This window comes from Maniola hyperantus, chromosome 3 (genome assembly GCF_902806685.2).
Source record: "Maniola hyperantus chromosome 3, iAphHyp1.2, whole genome shotgun sequence".
In the NCBI taxonomy this organism is placed as follows: Eukaryota; Metazoa; Arthropoda; class Insecta; order Lepidoptera; family Nymphalidae; genus Maniola; species Maniola hyperantus.
The window spans coordinates 7227717-7244676 of record NC_048538.1 but is presented as its reverse complement, the minus strand read 5'-3'; the positions used below and the strand labels follow the sequence as shown (position 1 = coordinate 7244676).

The 16960-nt window shown below is 38.8% G+C and overlaps 1 protein-coding gene across 10 annotated transcripts in view; it reads left to right on the top strand.

Annotated features, from left to right (window-relative positions):
* Nucleotides 1-14463, top strand: part of Tlk (Tousled-like kinase) — a 56341-nt gene extending 41878 nt beyond the window's left edge. For all 10 annotated transcript variants that reach the window (XM_034984700.2, XM_069509618.1, XM_034984706.2 and 7 more), the window contains 9 exons: nucleotides 3324-3464; nucleotides 4005-4210; nucleotides 4717-4963; nucleotides 5673-5824; nucleotides 7366-7509; nucleotides 9585-9732; nucleotides 11545-11795; nucleotides 12276-12495; nucleotides 13816-14463. In XM_034984700.2, the coding sequence (XP_034840591.1) occupies nucleotides 3324-3464; nucleotides 4005-4210; nucleotides 4717-4963; nucleotides 5673-5824; nucleotides 7366-7509; nucleotides 9585-9732; nucleotides 11545-11795; nucleotides 12276-12495; nucleotides 13816-14010 (1704 nt within the window). In that variant the 3' untranslated portion in view covers nucleotides 14011-14463. The remainder of the gene's footprint in view (nucleotides 1-3323; nucleotides 3465-4004; nucleotides 4211-4716; nucleotides 4964-5672; nucleotides 5825-7365; nucleotides 7510-9584; nucleotides 9733-11544; nucleotides 11796-12275; nucleotides 12496-13815) is intronic.
* Nucleotides 14464-16960: the final 2497 nt, after the last annotated feature.

The window sequence follows — 16960 nt, the reverse complement described above, 5'->3', positions numbered from 1 at the left end:
TTGTGTGCTTAGACAATTTAATTATATACTTGAGTTTTCGTGTAACAGAAACAAAAATGGATTGGCGGAAGAGGAAAAAGAAACGGTTTAGACTCGCAAAAGCTTCTCGCAAAAGCAAATCCCTTGCAAAGAGGAGATCTATTAAAATTCATCAGAATCTTTCCAAACCATAATATTATCTTGTGATGATAATGCCATTACTTTTTCGGGGTTATTCCCGTGCGTCACACCCGACGTGAGTAACAATGTGACTCGACGGGAATTTTATTTGACTGAATATGTACTTTTCCGGGATGCTGAATTTGATAATGACATTTATTTTCAAATCCAAAATAGCAGACATGCACTTTTCACAAAAAATAGAAATGGGTGTCGTTTTCAGGGTTTCCAGGATGCTGGTTTTGATAATGACATTAATTTTTTAATCTAAGATGGCGGGCCAGCACTTTTTATAAAAAATAGACGCGAGTGTCGTTTTCAAGGTTCTCCAGGATGGTGAATTTGATGATGACATTTATTTATTTTTAATAAATACTTATATATTATACTTCTATTTTAGTGGATCACGGGATTTTCTTTGGCAAGGAAACGACAAAGCAAAAAATCGAATTGAATTAGATTATGATGCTATCACACCGTACCATTTAGAGCCAGCTTCTGAAAGTTTGACACTGTGTTTGTAAGTTGATATTATTTAGATACTAGCAAATGCCCACGACTTCGTCCGCGTGGGCTACACAAAATTTCGAACCCCTATTTCACCCCCTCCAGAGTTGAATTTTCAAAAATCTCTTCTTAGTGGATGCCTGCGTCATAATAGCTATCTGCATGCCAAATTTCAGCACGATCCGTCCAGTAGTTTGAGCTGTGCGTTGATAGATCAGTCAGTCAGTCAGTCAGTCAGTCAGTCAGTCAGTCAGTCAGTCAGTCAGTCAGTCAGTCAGTCAGTCAGTCACCTTTTTCTTTTATATATTTAGATTAGGAATTAGGATTAGGATAATATAATTATTATGTTACTAGTTGCCCCGACGAACTTCGCACCGCCTACAGTCGATTCTTTTTCAGGACATTTTTTAAATTTTTCTCTCCATAAGAACCATCCCCGTACTTCAAGGAATATTATCAAAAAGAATTAGCGAAATCGGTGCAGCTGTTCTCGAGATTTGCGATCAGCAACACATTCAACGATTCATTTTTATATAATAATATAGAGATTTACTATTTGTTGTCAGATTTGTCAATGCTGAATTATGTTGTATTTTAGTGACTCAAGACATTCCTTTTAGAAGAAAACAAGGAAAATAAAATGAATGTGCCCAATATACGTACCACTGAAATCCAACATGATGCTGCAACATTCAATTCCGTACTAAATATTGAAAGGTCTACCCATACCATACTTGTAAGTTGTTATGCTATGTTTTTTGCATACATTCTATATAGATAATACTCACAATATATTTACGTTGATTGTATGTTTATTAATTCCAGAAATGAAATGGAGAGCTTCAATAGTTCTGCGTCGAATGATACATCTAATGTGACTGTTGAAACAGAAAATGATACATATTGTGTTTATGTGTGTAGTGGGCTTTTAGAGGGAAATTGAATTGTACCTACTTCCTACTTATAAAAATAAAATTTTCATTTTTGAGATCAAAGTGGAATTTATTTAGACTTTTTTATACACAAGTAGATGGTATATATAGTTTTTAGTCGCTACTAATAGATAAGTGTAGGCAACAAAATTTATTTTCACAGACAAACGAATGTGTAATCATGTGTTCCTAATAGGTAATCCGCCAGCACAGAGAATTCAACTCCTAGAGTACGCATATACAAGGATTTACATGAAAACAAAATCGTAAAATGTTGGCGGGGGACAGGGGAGAATGCTTTGTTGTGATTGGTGGACTGACTAATAAAAACAATGTGCGGAATGAGGGTACCGAACGGGCGTGGGCGATGATTCATTTAAAATTCCGTGGGATCACCACGATTTAGCAATGCAATTCCTTAGGTACAGCATCAGGGTCGAGAAGTGGGTCTTCGAGTTCAATGATAAAGTCTTTACTTGGTAGATATAGGTACCTACCTCTCAATATCAATTTATAACCGACAGTTTCAAAATCCCATAAGTTTTGGTGGTCATGTCCCCTGCAGCATCAGGATTGAGGAGTTGAAATCCACATTTTATATAGGACAATGTTGCAAAGTTTCTTTATCAATTAAAAAAAATACGCAAATCGGTTCAGAAATCTCGGAGATTTCTGTGTACATAGGTAGAAAAACACAACTCCTTTTTTAAAAGTCGGTTAAAAAAGTATCCTTTGTTAATTCTCTACTTGTCTGTAAAAGTCCCGTCAAAATAGGTTCTGCCGTTCCGAAGATTAGCCCGTTCAAACTTCAAACAGACAGACAGACAGTTTTTAAAAACATTTGATTCAGCTGTTATGGTACAGTTCAAATAACAATATTATGAGCTTGCGGTAGTTATTTCGAAATTACAGACAGACACTTCATAGAAGTATGGATTTCTATAATATAATATAAGTACGAGTTGTTTATACACGCTGAGGTAGTAGTTACCTAATAGGTATGTATGTAAGTGAGATTTTATAGTATTCATCAAAAGATAAGTAGGTAATCATTATCATTCAAAAAAAATTTAAAAATATCTATTTCAGTAGGTAAAACAATTTCACATAGTGCGTAGTAATTGGGACCATCCCAGTAAGTGTTTTAGTATTGCTACGAGTACTCGTGGCAGGCGACCCCGCTCTTCCATAAAATCTTATACAATAATAATTGAAATAAGTAGTTCCTTCATAAATCATATATTTACAAAAATTCATCGGTGACATCTGTCCAACTATCTGTGTGCCATCATCAATATATCCGGACGCTAGTGTGAGCGCATGCACTCGCTACACTGCTCATCACTGAGTCTATTTCTTTCTATCACAATGTTAGGTGAAATAGCATACAGGTTACCCACGTGGGCCGAGCAGTTCGGACGTGCATCCAGCGTCACCTTAAGCTGGACGGAAGAGCCTCGAGAATTTAGCGCAGCAGAGACAAGAACGCGTCACAAAGCATTTTTCGTTTATTTTAAAGTATTACGATTTACACCAAATCTAGCGTGACCCCCCAACCTCACTAGCGCCACCAAGCGGGAGCAAAGGAGCACATACCTTCCATTGTCAAAAAAGACTGGACAATGTTTGACAATTAATAATAATGTTGCTAAGTAACTTAACGACAGATTACAGATAGGTTTGATTATATTAATTTCGGCTTTTAAATATGCAAACCTTTGACAGATTCAAACAGATATGACATGTCAGAGGATACAAGAGTTAGAAACTCAAGCTTCAACTGACTTAGAAGTAAGAAATACTAGAATAGAAGAATTAACAAGAAGTAATGAAGAGTTAAAACATCAAGTTCAAGCACAGAGCAAGGTACTACTGCAACCATGATAGTTGTTATTTTCAATGTTAGATGCAAAATATGTTTTAACTTTAATCTTTCTTAGTTTTGACACAGTGTAAAAAATATTCAATTAACAGTTTAATGTACATAAATACACGATAATAGTTGCTTAGCATGTTGATAGAGCATGTCAGTGCTACTTTAAAGAGACCTATGTCCTACAGTAGGTGCATATAGGTTGAGATGGAAATATAAACTGTGAAGGAATATATCTTGAGGAAACCTGCATGCTTAAGAGTTTTACATAATATATAGTATTAGTACTCTCGAAAGTATGTGAAGTCTGCCAATCCACACTTGGTGGATCCATGGTGGACTATGACCTAACCTAAACCCTTATTATTTTGAGAAGAGAATCTTGCTAATGATGGAAATAGTTCAACCCAAGAAACTTTAAAAAGCAGACATATAATTTTGTATGAAAATACCTATTTACCTCAGACACATTTATTATGATTTCAAGAAGTATGTATAGGTATATAAGTAATTACTTTGTTTATAATTTTTAGGTTATAGATCAGCATAAATCACATATAAACAAATGTCTAGAAGTGGTTAAGAAATTATTAAATGAAAAAAGTTCTATTGAAAAGAAGGAAGCACGACAGCGATGTATGCAAAATAGGTTAAGGCTTGGCCAGTTTGTTACCCAGCGAGTTGGCGCTACCTTCCAAGAGAACTGGACTGATGGCTATGCATTTCAAGAACTCACAAGGTAAACAAGTATTAATATAAATTATAGGATTATCATATTAGTGTGATAATATTAGTGTGATAGGCACTGATTCGTTGTCTTTCTCTAAACTAAATTTAAAGTATCTGCATCCTTTTCTTTTTAACAATGCTAAAAAGGGACAGAACATGAACTTTTACTTGAAACTACATTTAAAGACTCTAAATTTTAGTGCACGCTACAAATTTAAACAGTAGGCTCGCGACTGTGCTCTAAAATCACAGGTTTTACCATCTAAAAATTAAATTTAAAACTGTCAAACTGCGTCTGTCCTTTTCTTATTACATTAGTGAGAAGATTAATCGAAATTTAAAATCGGGATTTAACGCACAAGTCCATTGAATACTGGTTATCTTCATGAACATTTTCCATTAAATGTGAAACCCAGTCAATTATTTGCTAATTTTGCGAGATTTAAGTTTCAGAATATTTTACTGACCCATAATTGATAAATAAAAATATTATATAATAAATTTTTCCCATTTTAGGCGGCAAGAGGAAATAACAGCGGAGAAAGAGGAGATAGACCGACAGAAAAAGCTACTGTTAAAGAAGCGGCCGTCGAACAGCGAAGGTGGTGGTGGGCGAGGCAAGCGCACGGCGAGCGTGTCTGCACCCACCACGCCGCAACCGCAGCCGCTGCACAACGGCACGGACGCGCCCACCTTCCTCAAACCCGATCCCCTGCCCAGTATGACGTCGCAGGAGTACTATGAGGCTGATGAGATATTAAAGGTATGTGTCTAGCGTGCTGCGCCCATCACGACGCAGTCCAGCTGCTGCGCAACGGCGCAGACGCGTCCAACTTCCTTAAACTTTCCTTCACAGGGGTACTGGGAGAGTGAGGAGATATTGCATGCCACGCCCACCATATGGACGGGCGCCGCAGCCACTCAATGCAGCCACAGATTTCTTTTATTTCCTTGGCTTATCCGCACAGCCTTAACTTGCGTATTGCGTGACTCTGGTCCTCGCCGGATAGAGGTCATAGCTCATTAGAGCCACCCGGCACCCGGCTTGCACCGCCTCGACAGGTCGGGTGCCGGGGGGTGGCTCTAATAAGCTTGATCTTTACTCTTAAGTCTAAACTCTCCAAGCAATGAGTATAAATAGTTCGACTGATTAGAGGCCCAGAAGGCTGCCGAAGTTCTAGTCGAGCATGGACTTGCAGTAGTTTGTAATGTTTGACAATTAGCAAGGTTCCTTCCTGCATGCCTGAGAGTTCTCCATAATGTTTTTTCTTTCTCACTCTGAGAAGAGACCCGTCAAGGTGTAGTGAGCCGGTGATGGGTTGATCATGATGATGATGATAAATGTTCTTTCCGATAAATGATATTTACTTAATTTAATACTAATTTCACCTATCATTTTGCTAAGCGTATTGAGTATTTTATTTTTGTGTAAAAATTTCAATAGGTACTGATAGTAAGTTCTATGGTTTCAGCTAAGGCAAAGTGCCTTAAAGAAAGAAGATGCGGACTTACAATTAGAAATGGAGAAACTAGAAAGAGAGAGAAACCTTCACATTAGAGAGTTAAAGCGGATACACAATGAAGACCAAAGTCGATTCTCACAGCATCCTGTGTTATCCGAAAGGTAAGGACATATTATTATCTTTTACACTATGCCATTGATATAAAAACAAAAATACTGATATATTCTTGAGAATAGTAGGTCCTTAAAATGCTGGGGCCATTTTATTACATTTAGTATATTGTCAATGTGGCTAATTCCTTTGTACACAATCTCTAAACTAAACTAAAATATCACGTCTAAATCTATTGCTATCCCTTTCATAATGTTGCTTGCGGAAAAGGAAAGCACTAGATTTAGACCTGTTAATTTAGTTTAGTTTAGAGATTGTGTACTAGAGAATCGGCCCCAGTATGCTATTCTAAAAAATACTATTCTCATTTTTTTAATCTTAATTGCACACACATAACATGAATACAGAAGAAACTATGCAACGTTTTTCTTGATTTTATTATAGATCTTACGAAAAAAATTAACAACCATCCAAAAATCACAATAAAATATGTTTTAATATATAATTGTACATGTTGCATGTGATAAATGCCCAATATGCTTAGTGAGCCAGTTTTATATAACTATAGACTATAATTCTTTAATTTTAGCAATCTTTCATACTTAAGTTATCATGAGAAGCATATTTATTGGATTGGCTGCACTTTGGTTATTATACTGTTTGCTAGGACTTTTTAATAAAGATTCCATATGATCTTCAAAGAATATTATGAGAACATTATTAATTTATTGTATGGATAGAGTGGCTATAGCTAGTCTACACTTGTTATGTGAAAAGATTCCAGTAGGAATAATACCTGTATTTATTTATGTAAAGCTAAGTGAAGCCGGCGACTTCATTCACAATCAACATGGACTTAGATTTTTGAAATTCTCATGAAAAATCATAGATTTTACAGATAATAAGTTAAAAGAGAAATACTTTTTCAAAAGTCCCAACCATCCTGCCCCTATGCTCTTCGTGAGTTCCAGTACCCACCCACCCATCAGGAGTTTGTCATTGTATTTTATGAAAGGGACTCATGAAAACCAACCAAATGAGTTCAATTTCAACTGTCCTGCCATATGCGATCATAGAGGTCCAATGCTCACCTCCCGTCATCATCAGACGCCATGAAAAAGTGATCAGGAAAAAATGGGCGAATAGGGAATATTACGTAAAACTATAGCATACTAAGCAGACTTCACACATCTTTGAGAATATTACGGAAAACTCTCGGGCTTGCAGTTTCCCTCACGATGTTTTCCTTCACCATTAAAACAAGTGATATTTAATAACTTGAAACTCCGGCAAATTAGAGGTGGGTGTCCAAGATCGAACCCCAGGACACGCACCGACTGAAAGGCCGATGTCTTAATCACTAGGCTATCACCGCTTTTTACCCGACTGCGGCGAAGCCCAAAAAGAGGGTTACGTTTTTGACATGTATCTCCGTTCCTATCTACAACGAGCGTACTAACGAAAACATGCATTGCAAACCGCAATCAGGGTTGTCTTGAAGATTATTAGAAAATTATAAGATAACTTCTCTAAAAGCCAATAATTGGGAATTGAATTGAAGATAACTTCTAAAAATGCGTGATTATTGTAGGTACCTGCTGCTAATGCTGCTGGGTAAAGGCGGCTTCAGCGAGGTGCACAAGGCGTTCGACCTGCGCGAGCAGCGCTACACGGCGTGCAAGGTGCACCAGCTCAACAAGGACTGGAAGGAGGACAAGAAGGCCAACTACATCAAGTGAGTCTGTATGGCGGCACTGACTACATCTCATTGCGATGTTTTTATTTACACCTGCCGTTTTTGTTGCTAACTATTGTTTTGTGTTCTTTTATGCTAAAGGTCAATCCCCACATATTGAGGTCAGAGTATTCTGTCGCACCCAAAGCAGTCAGAGAATTATCATCAGCTATCTATGTTCACAAATGTGAGATAACCATCTCCAGGATGCAACTAGAAACTGTCTTGGAGCCAAATTTCGTTAAAATTCGTGGAATAGTTGAGTCCTAAGACACAGACACATTTCGGATTTCTAACTGAAATAAATCTATCTATCTATAATCTGTCGATAAGTTACTTGGCAATATTGTTATTTGTTAAAAACTATGGTATTCTTTCACAAACAACAAGTAACTTTTCAACAGATTACAAATTGATTTTACTATTTATTTCATCTGTTATACTATTAGTACAGATTTCGATTCGTTCTTAATTATTATTATTGTTGGATAGTACAAATGAGTGAACTTTCCAGAATACGAAAACTTTTGATGCAGAAAAGTGCAATTTATTTTTTCTTTGCTATCATTTTTCGGATTTATACTTTACTCGTTGCTATAAGATCTACCTACCTGCCAAATTTCATGATTCTAGGTCAACGGGAAGTACCCTCTTGGTTATACTTGACAGACACAACAGACAGACAGCAAAGTGATCCTATAAGAGTTTCTTTTTCCTTTTGAGGTATGGAACCGCCAAAATAGGTACAGTGAAGCCTATTATATCATAATAATGTTTTATTGTTATCATTATGGTCACTTTTGTTAAATAAGTAAATAAAAACCACAAACTGATTATGTTAGTTGCCCCACTCAAGTTTTGGACCGCTATCTGGTTTCCATATAAAATGTTTATAAAATCAATTTAATAGCAAAATCTGCTAGGTACTGCTAGCTACTTTATAGGTATATAAGTTTAATTGATGTTAAATTGTCTGCTTACTAGTTACTACTATTTCTTACAACTTTAAGAATGAAGGAATAAACCTAAAGCTAAATAGTGATTGTATACACCTGCCAGTGTAGGTGAAGCCTCGCTAGTACAGTACGCGGCAGAAAGTAATGTACATCGGCCTTTAGAATTACATTTCGGCTTTGTAGATCGTTGTCTCTGTCACTCATACCTATATAACGTTTGGTTGGTCTCATTGACAGGGACAACGCTCTGCAAATCTCCTTCTAAATGTCGATGTACATTACTTTCTGCTGAGTACTGTAGTAGTGTATTTATTTATTTATTTTTATTTTTCATGTACCAAAATTGTAGTTACAAAGTAATAATAAATTAAGTTACGTAAATAATAATAATAAATTAAGTGTACGTGATTTTCAAATGTTTATTCCAAACTGAATACCGTTTTGAACTGTTACACTGTGGAGTACAAAAAAGTGTCGTGAATTTGACAAAAAATTGTCATGGGACATGTTGCCAGCTCACAGTCGATATAAAATGCTGATTATGTTTTATATGCTGTATCGACTGTAAAACGGAACTTTGCATTTTATTTATACCTCGTATTAAATAAATAAATAAAAATCTTTTTTATTCGAATAAACTTTTACAAGTACTTTCGAATAGTCGGATGCATCTACCACTGGTTCGGAATGCCTTTCCTACCGAGAAGAACCAGCAAGAAACTCGGCGGTTGCTCTTTTCAAATATTTGATATTGGTACAAGATTATGCCATGTATAAAATAGTATTTGCAGTTTTGTGCGTTGCTGGAACGAGCTGCAAGTCAAATCCACGCTCTTTTATCATTTACAATTCAATACAATATCTTCAATTGTGTAATATGCTTTTTTCAGGAGCATTATATTGGATTGCGTTTCTATGAACAATTTGGTAAAAAGGCTGTATCTGCTATATGCATAATGATAATAAAATCTGTATTTTTATAAATTAATTTCCTCAAGTGTTTTTTGCAATACTACAAAATATGCTTGTTTTAATTAGTTTGCCAAGTTGACCTTTTTGTCATTACTCAATACAAGGTTTTAGACACCTATTTAATTGTATTGTTTCTGTTTGTTTAAGACATGCTCTCCGGGAGTACAACATTCACAAGGCTTTGGACCACCCCCGGATCGTCAAGCTTTATGATGTATTTGAAATAGATGGAAATTCATTTTGTACAGTTCTCGAATACTGTAATGGACATGATCTCGACTTTTATCTCAAACAGGTACAGAAAAACAGTCATTTATTTATTTCACGTAGGACAGTGTCTCTTATGCTACATCTGTGAAGATTGTACTGAGAAGAGCCAGCCAGAAACTCAGCTGTTGCTCTTTTCAAATCATAAAAAAATACAATTATGTAACAATACACTACACCATCTTGTGGGCAACTGAAAGCTTCAGCTGTTGCTTTCATGTAACTTTGTCATTACTGAATTCATCAATTATCGACTTGGTTTTTATACAATGTTTGTGTAATGGTTAACTGATCCACTGACAGACTGACTAACTGATCTATCAATGTACAGCTCAAAGTTCAAACTACTTGACAGATTGGGCTGAAATTTGGCATGCAGATAGCTATTAGGACGTATACATCTGCTAAGAAAGGATTTTTTGAAAATACAATCCCTATAAAATAAGGAATTAAAATTTGTGTAGTCAATGGGGACGAAAAGCACCTTAAATTATTACCTTTTATTATTAACGTCAAATCATTAATTTTAATTCGTTTATCCAATCTTATCTTCTGCTAGATGGAATCTAGATTGTAATGAATTACATGAGTAATAAAAATAAAGTTTATGAATGCATTATAATGATTTAAGATTTTAATTATGCAATAAATTACACATCAAAATGACAGGCAAACAAACAGACTGCCATAACAGAATGGAATATTTTTGCAAGGTTATAGAGATTACAGTATTAGTCACGTTAGTACATTAGATTCTCTTACTTTAGGAATCATTGCTGACTGCTGAGAATATGCCTATTGGATATTCCTCCAGTAAGTGAGAAACATAAATCTCAATCTGTAGGGCGATTGTCTTAAACCTGCATCAATCATTATTACAATCTCAATTGTTCTGATTGGCTGAATTTGTGCGATTCTTGTTGCAACAATGCATTGTGGCCAATAGTGAGCGAGCATTAACCAATCAGAGATGATTGCGATCGTGACATTGTAGTTGTCAAACAACCGTGGTAGGGCCTCAGGATAGCTTGAAAATGTTGAACTTCCAATTGACTCATTGGAGTATAAATGATCATATAAAAAGATTTGAATTTTCCTGTTTCCATATTGTATTTGCATATTGCATTTTTTTTTTAAAGAATATTAGCCACGTTAAATGACAAATATTCCCCTTTCCTCTCCAATTAAGCGTCAGGCTTGTGCTAGGAGCAGGTACGACAATAGTGCAACGGGCGGGGTTTGAACCGTCGACCTTTCGGTTTTCAGTCCACTCCTATACCGGTTGAGCTATTGAGGCTCAGCAATTTATTGACAAAGAGATAAGATTAATTTAATGAAATAATGTGGCTAATTCCATTGTACACAATCTCTAAACTAAACTAAAATGGCACGTCTAAATCTATTGCTATCCCTTTCATAATGTTGCTTGCGGAAAAGGATAGCAATAGATTTAGACCTGTTAATTTCGTTTAGTTTAGAGATTGTGTACTAAAGAATCGGCCCCACTGTAACATGGTCAGCATGAGACTCAACTCAATTTTCAGCCGAAGTCCGATATACTGTCAACTCCCATCGGCGGTGTTCCCACTAGGTTACAACATGGGGTTTTTCAAGGGGCGGGCGAACAAATTCCTGAAAGGTCAGCAACGCATCGGCGGTTCCTCTGGTGCTGCAAATGTTCATGGGCGGCGATAATCACTTAACATCGGGTGACCCGCCTGCTCGTTTGCTCGCTATTTTTATTTTAAAAAAATCTGGAACTGTCTCAGTTGGGAGTCCTCTATTATTTATATGTTGGTTTATATGATCAGTTTAGCAGGATATATGTTGTTGATTCCAGCACAAGACCATCCCAGAGCGAGAGGCGCGGTCGATCGTAATGCAAGTGGTGTCCGCGCTGAAGTACCTGAACGAGATCAAGCCGCCGGTGATCCACTACGACCTGAAGCCCGGCAACATCCTACTCACGGAGGGCAACGTCTGCGGGGAGATCAAGATCACAGACTTCGGCCTCTCCAAGGTCATGGACGAAGAGAACTACAACCCCGACCATGGCATGGATCTCACCAGCCAAGGTGCTGGCACTTACTGGTAAGTTGTATCTATGTATACTTCCATACTAATCATCATCTCAACCCTTTGCCAGTCGATCACTGAGGGTCTCCTCTCAGACTGAAAAGGGCATAGGTTTAAGTCCACCACACTGGCCTCGCGCGAATCGGCCAAACCGATGCAAAAATTGCGTCGATCCGTTATGACGTGATTGAGGACAAACAAGCACACTTTGGGTAGTGAAGCCCCTAAGTGATAGATCTTATAGCATAGAGCTGCACCATAGATTAAGTGCAAGACAGAAATCTCATCATCCATACTAATATTATAAATGTGAAAGTGTGTGTCTGTCTGTCTGTGTCTGTCTGCTAGCTTTTCACGGCTCAACCGTTCAACCGATTTTGACGAAATTTAGTACAGAGATAGCTTGCGTCCGTCCCGGGGAAGGAATCTAAATCCACGCGTACGAGCATCAGCTACACAGTTACAAATAAATTGACATATATAATCTCTTTTTAGGTACTTGCCACCAGAGTGCTTCGTAGTTGGCAAGAACCCACCAAAGATCAGTAGTAAGGTGGACGTGTGGAGTGTGGGCGTCATTTTCTACCAGTGCCTCTACGGCAAGAAGCCCTTCGGCCACAACCAGAGTCAGGCCACTATCCTAGAAGAGAACACGATCCTGAAGGCGACTGAAGTTCAGTTTGCCAACAAACCTACAGTCAGTAATGAGGCTAAGGTGAGTGCAGTTTAACTAGTTCTCTTTGTATTGCCTGCCTATAGAAACTGAGTGATGTGTGCCGTGCCTTCTATCTTGAATTTTTTATTTCAATTGATACTCAAGTTCAGCGTTATCCACGAATGGACAGAGTTAGGTGGATCGACTGCTCCTAATATAGTACGCGGCAGAAAATAATGTACATCGGCCTTTAGAATGACATTTCGGCTTTGTAGAGCGTTGTCTCCGTCACTCATACCTATATGAAGTTTTGTCGTCTCAACGACAGAGACAGAAGACGATGCTCTACAAATCCGCTACTACAGTACCTACTTAAAGCAAGTACCTACTTATCGCTCTTCGATAATAATCAACTTTATAGAGCTAGAGAACACCAATGGTGTCCGACCTCTTGCTCTCGCTTTCGAAATGGGATAGCGATAAGTAAGTAAAGTACGCGACAGGTCGAGATGGCAATCGGGGTATGAGGCGGGGGCACGCCTCGCCCATACCGGATTAGCGCGGGGGCTGTTCGGGTGTCGGGGCGTTCCCACCCCGATTGTCATCTCGCCCTGTCGCGTACCATATTTGCTTCGAGCCGGTATTAGGAGCGCTCGATCCACCTTTATCTATATACGAGGGCAGGTACCTACCATAGAATATAATATTATTTAGACTTGTATTAAGGGGACCATCGAGAACTAAATTGTTTGGCCTGACAGTAATGATCTATAAAGGTATTTTAGATATTTAGCCACATTTCTATATCTTGTATTTGTATAGTTTCAGATTCTTATGCATGTTCTATTTTGTTCGTACGTCAGTTTGTTTTAATTAATATAGCACCGCGCATTGCCATGCTATTTGTAATATTCCACGTCATGCATGAATGCTATTTTTGGGAACGTTAATCACTTTGAAAAGCTCGCTATTTTGCAGTCATTCTTGATCTGGTTGGCTAATGTATATATTCTAGCTGATGCCCGCGACTTTGTTCGCGTTAAAAATCCCTTGGGAACTCTTTCATTTTCACTCTCCAGATCTTTAACTATACCCATGCCAAAAATCACGTTAATCCGTTGCTCCGTTGCGACGTGATTGAAGGACAAACCAACAAACAAACACACTTTCGCATTCATAACACCCTTGTAACGTCGGATGCGTTTTCGTACGAATTGACTCGTGCTTGCGTACTTACACCCAGTCTGTCCACTCTCACAGTACTTAGAAGTTTGGGATTGTTCGTGCGTATTCGTACGTGTTTTCAAGCGTCCAAATACGTATGAAAATGCATCCTTAGTGCGGCTAGCGCAGCATTTTGAGACGTGTGTGTTTCCGCAGAGCTTCATCCGCGCGTGCTTGGCGTACCGCAAGGAGGAGCGCATCGACGTGTTCGGGCTGGCGCGGCACGAGTACCTGCAGCCGCCCATGCCCAAGCCGCGCGGCGCGGCGAGCGGCGCGGCGGGCGGCGCGGCGGCCAGCGCGGCGCCGGCCGCCTTCAGCGCGGGGCTGTTCGCGGCAGGCTCGTCGTCCTAGCCGCGCCGCGCGCGCCCGCGCCGCCCGCGCGCGGCGCGCCCGCCCGCTCCCCCGCGAACTGAAACCGCGTTACACTTGTAAAATGACTGTATCATTTACGGATTCAATTGTTTAAGGTTATGCTTATTGTTGACTGTATTTATTGAGCAGGTGATAGAATGTGATTCTCCATTTATGAATGGTTATCATCCGTTTATCACTGAAAAGCAATCCCTGGGAGCATGTCCCGTACAGTACATGGCAGCAAATAATGTACATCGGCCTTTAGAATGACGGTTCGGCTTTGTAGCGCGTTGTCTCTGTCCCTCGTACCTATATGACGTTTTGTCGGTCGCAACGACAGACAATGCTCTACAAATCCGCTATCGGTCCGCTAAAGGTCGATGTGCATTATTTTCTGCTGCGTACTGTATATATTATATAAGTTAATCCTATTAAAAAAGTTAAAAATAACACTGCAGTATTTATTCAGTGTTAATTCCTATCCAGTAACAATAGGAGCTTTAGTGTCCGTTCATCGTAACTTGACGCGTGAGTAATATGTTGGCACCATTGCTCTGTTTCTTTATTCCTTAGCACTAAGGGTTTATTATTGCGATTTGCTATGGTGCTAACATATTACTCAAACGTCAAGTTACGATGAACGCACAATACAAGAGTTCTCAATAGGGCCGCGGCATCGATGACAGCGTCGAGCGGGGCCATGATACAATTTATATGCATTCTTTTACACTAATATTGCTGGACGGCACTGTTTATAAATGAATGCTTTCTCACTCATCCGATCCGAATCCAAAGAAATACGAATGTAAAAAAACTCGGACCGAATTCGGTTATTTCCTACGCACTAGTCCAATCTGATCCAAATCCAAGCTATTTAGTGGACATCTTTGACATGTTATATCTACGTCATAAATGTCCGATTAGGATCCGAGGTATGCTCACGGAAGTCCGATCTAGTGCCCAAGTTACCATACTGTAGTAACTGTTGTATGACTACTTCAAAACGTTTTCTCACGGATTCGGATCGGAATAGTGCGTAACCGCTCTTACGATGTGTATTGTACCTATCATCGCCCTGCTCCCGCCCCACCTCCCGCTGTGTCAACTGGAGGTTGCAGCCCACTGGAAGCGACAAGCTTGATAAAGTGTGCCATACAACATGACAGCTATATTTTTGTGCCTATTCGTAGCGCTCCACACAGCGTACCGGTAGAGTGAACTAGAGGGAGGGAACTCATTTAGTCATGAATCGACAATATGTCACCTGTTACTCAATGGGACAACTATTTTTAAAAATTCCCGTTGAGTAACAGTGTTACACACCGGGGTGTGACTCAACGGGAATAACCCCTACAATTGACGCCTGCCAGTGACATCGAAGGCTCGACGTTTTAACGTGAACTGTAGTGTAAGTCCCGCAAATTGCTATTGCGCTGGAACCATGTCTCATTATCATCGAAATGACGCCATTTCACGCGCATTAGCAATTTGCGGGACTAATAACGCGGTGTAGATCGTATTGAGTAGTATCGATGTCCCCTGTCTACGCCCCAAATCAAGGAATATGTGGTAGGTATTCCGCACAAAAACAATATACAAAATACCAAAGAAATCAAAATCTCTATTATTTACGCGGACCTATGACCTAATGTCCAACATAGAACTCCACTGCTCTTTCTATAATCAGTTAATTTCTATAATTAAAGATTCAACAGAGCAGTGATCATCGGAGGGTATAATTCGAAGGCTTTGATGTTGAGGCGGCGGCCTCGCACGCTGCGGAGCGTGAGACCTCTGTAGCCTCCTACCCTACGAACTTGACCTTTATGTGCCCCATTATATCGACTTTCCTAGTGAACTCAATTCAGATTTTATCTTATTCATGTCTTTTTTTAAATTCCATTACAAGTTACCCCTTAACTGCGATCTCACCTGGTGGTAAGTGATAGTGCAATCTGAGGTAGAAGCAGACAACTTGAAAGGGATATGGCAGTTTTTATTAAACCGTCATTTTTTAATTTTTTTTAAATCGTTTTATTAAATCGTTAAACCGTCGAGATCGTCATACCTACTTATAATGTTGTCATCTTTTTCATTGCCATTTCAAGATAACTATAAAAAATATATATAGGCCTCTCTTTGAGCGTCGTATTCCTTATTGCTGAGAGTTGGTACTTAGGGGTTTTCTTGGGAAAGTATAATGCCACATGAGTATGGTAATGCGATGGGTTTCCAGATCCTTCCGCATCGACTAACTGATAGATATGCGTTTCTTTCTCCGTCCAACAATGCATATAAAGCTTAGGGCCTTATGCTAGAAGTAGGTACGACAGTAAGTAGTACCTACTACGGGTTACAACTTTCAAGTTCAACCTTTGACTTTTTGGATTTCCGTCCGCGCCATGTCATATCTACTCGTGTGCCATGACCGCTGAGGTGCCGCTGAGATATTGAGTTAAATATTCACATACAACTTCTAACGGGCAACTGCAAAACTGAGGATACCCCTGAGTCTGAAAAATAAGTAGGTATTTGAAAAGTCTGTATCAGGATGCGACTAGCGACAGGAATTGTTAGTAAAAAATATTTTGATTAGTGTAAGTGCACATGCAACGGTGTTTGGGGATAATGCCTGTATGAAATAGGAATAGTGTGCGAAGCCGAGCGCATTTATTTTAAAAAAGAACTTCAATATATATATACTCAGAATATAGGTAGGTCATATTTCAGTTTTACACCTAGCACCTAGAATACCTAAGGTAAAATTGTGGCGAGGATAAAAACTGCGTTGATGCATTTATTCCTCGCTTGCGGAGTGCTACCTTATTGTACGAGGTATCCCAGCGCTCTATCTTTCAATGTAATTGTAAGAGTGTACCCTCTATGTGTGTCAGAACTTAGATTGAATATTAGATAAATTACATATATGAGATTTATAGTATTATAG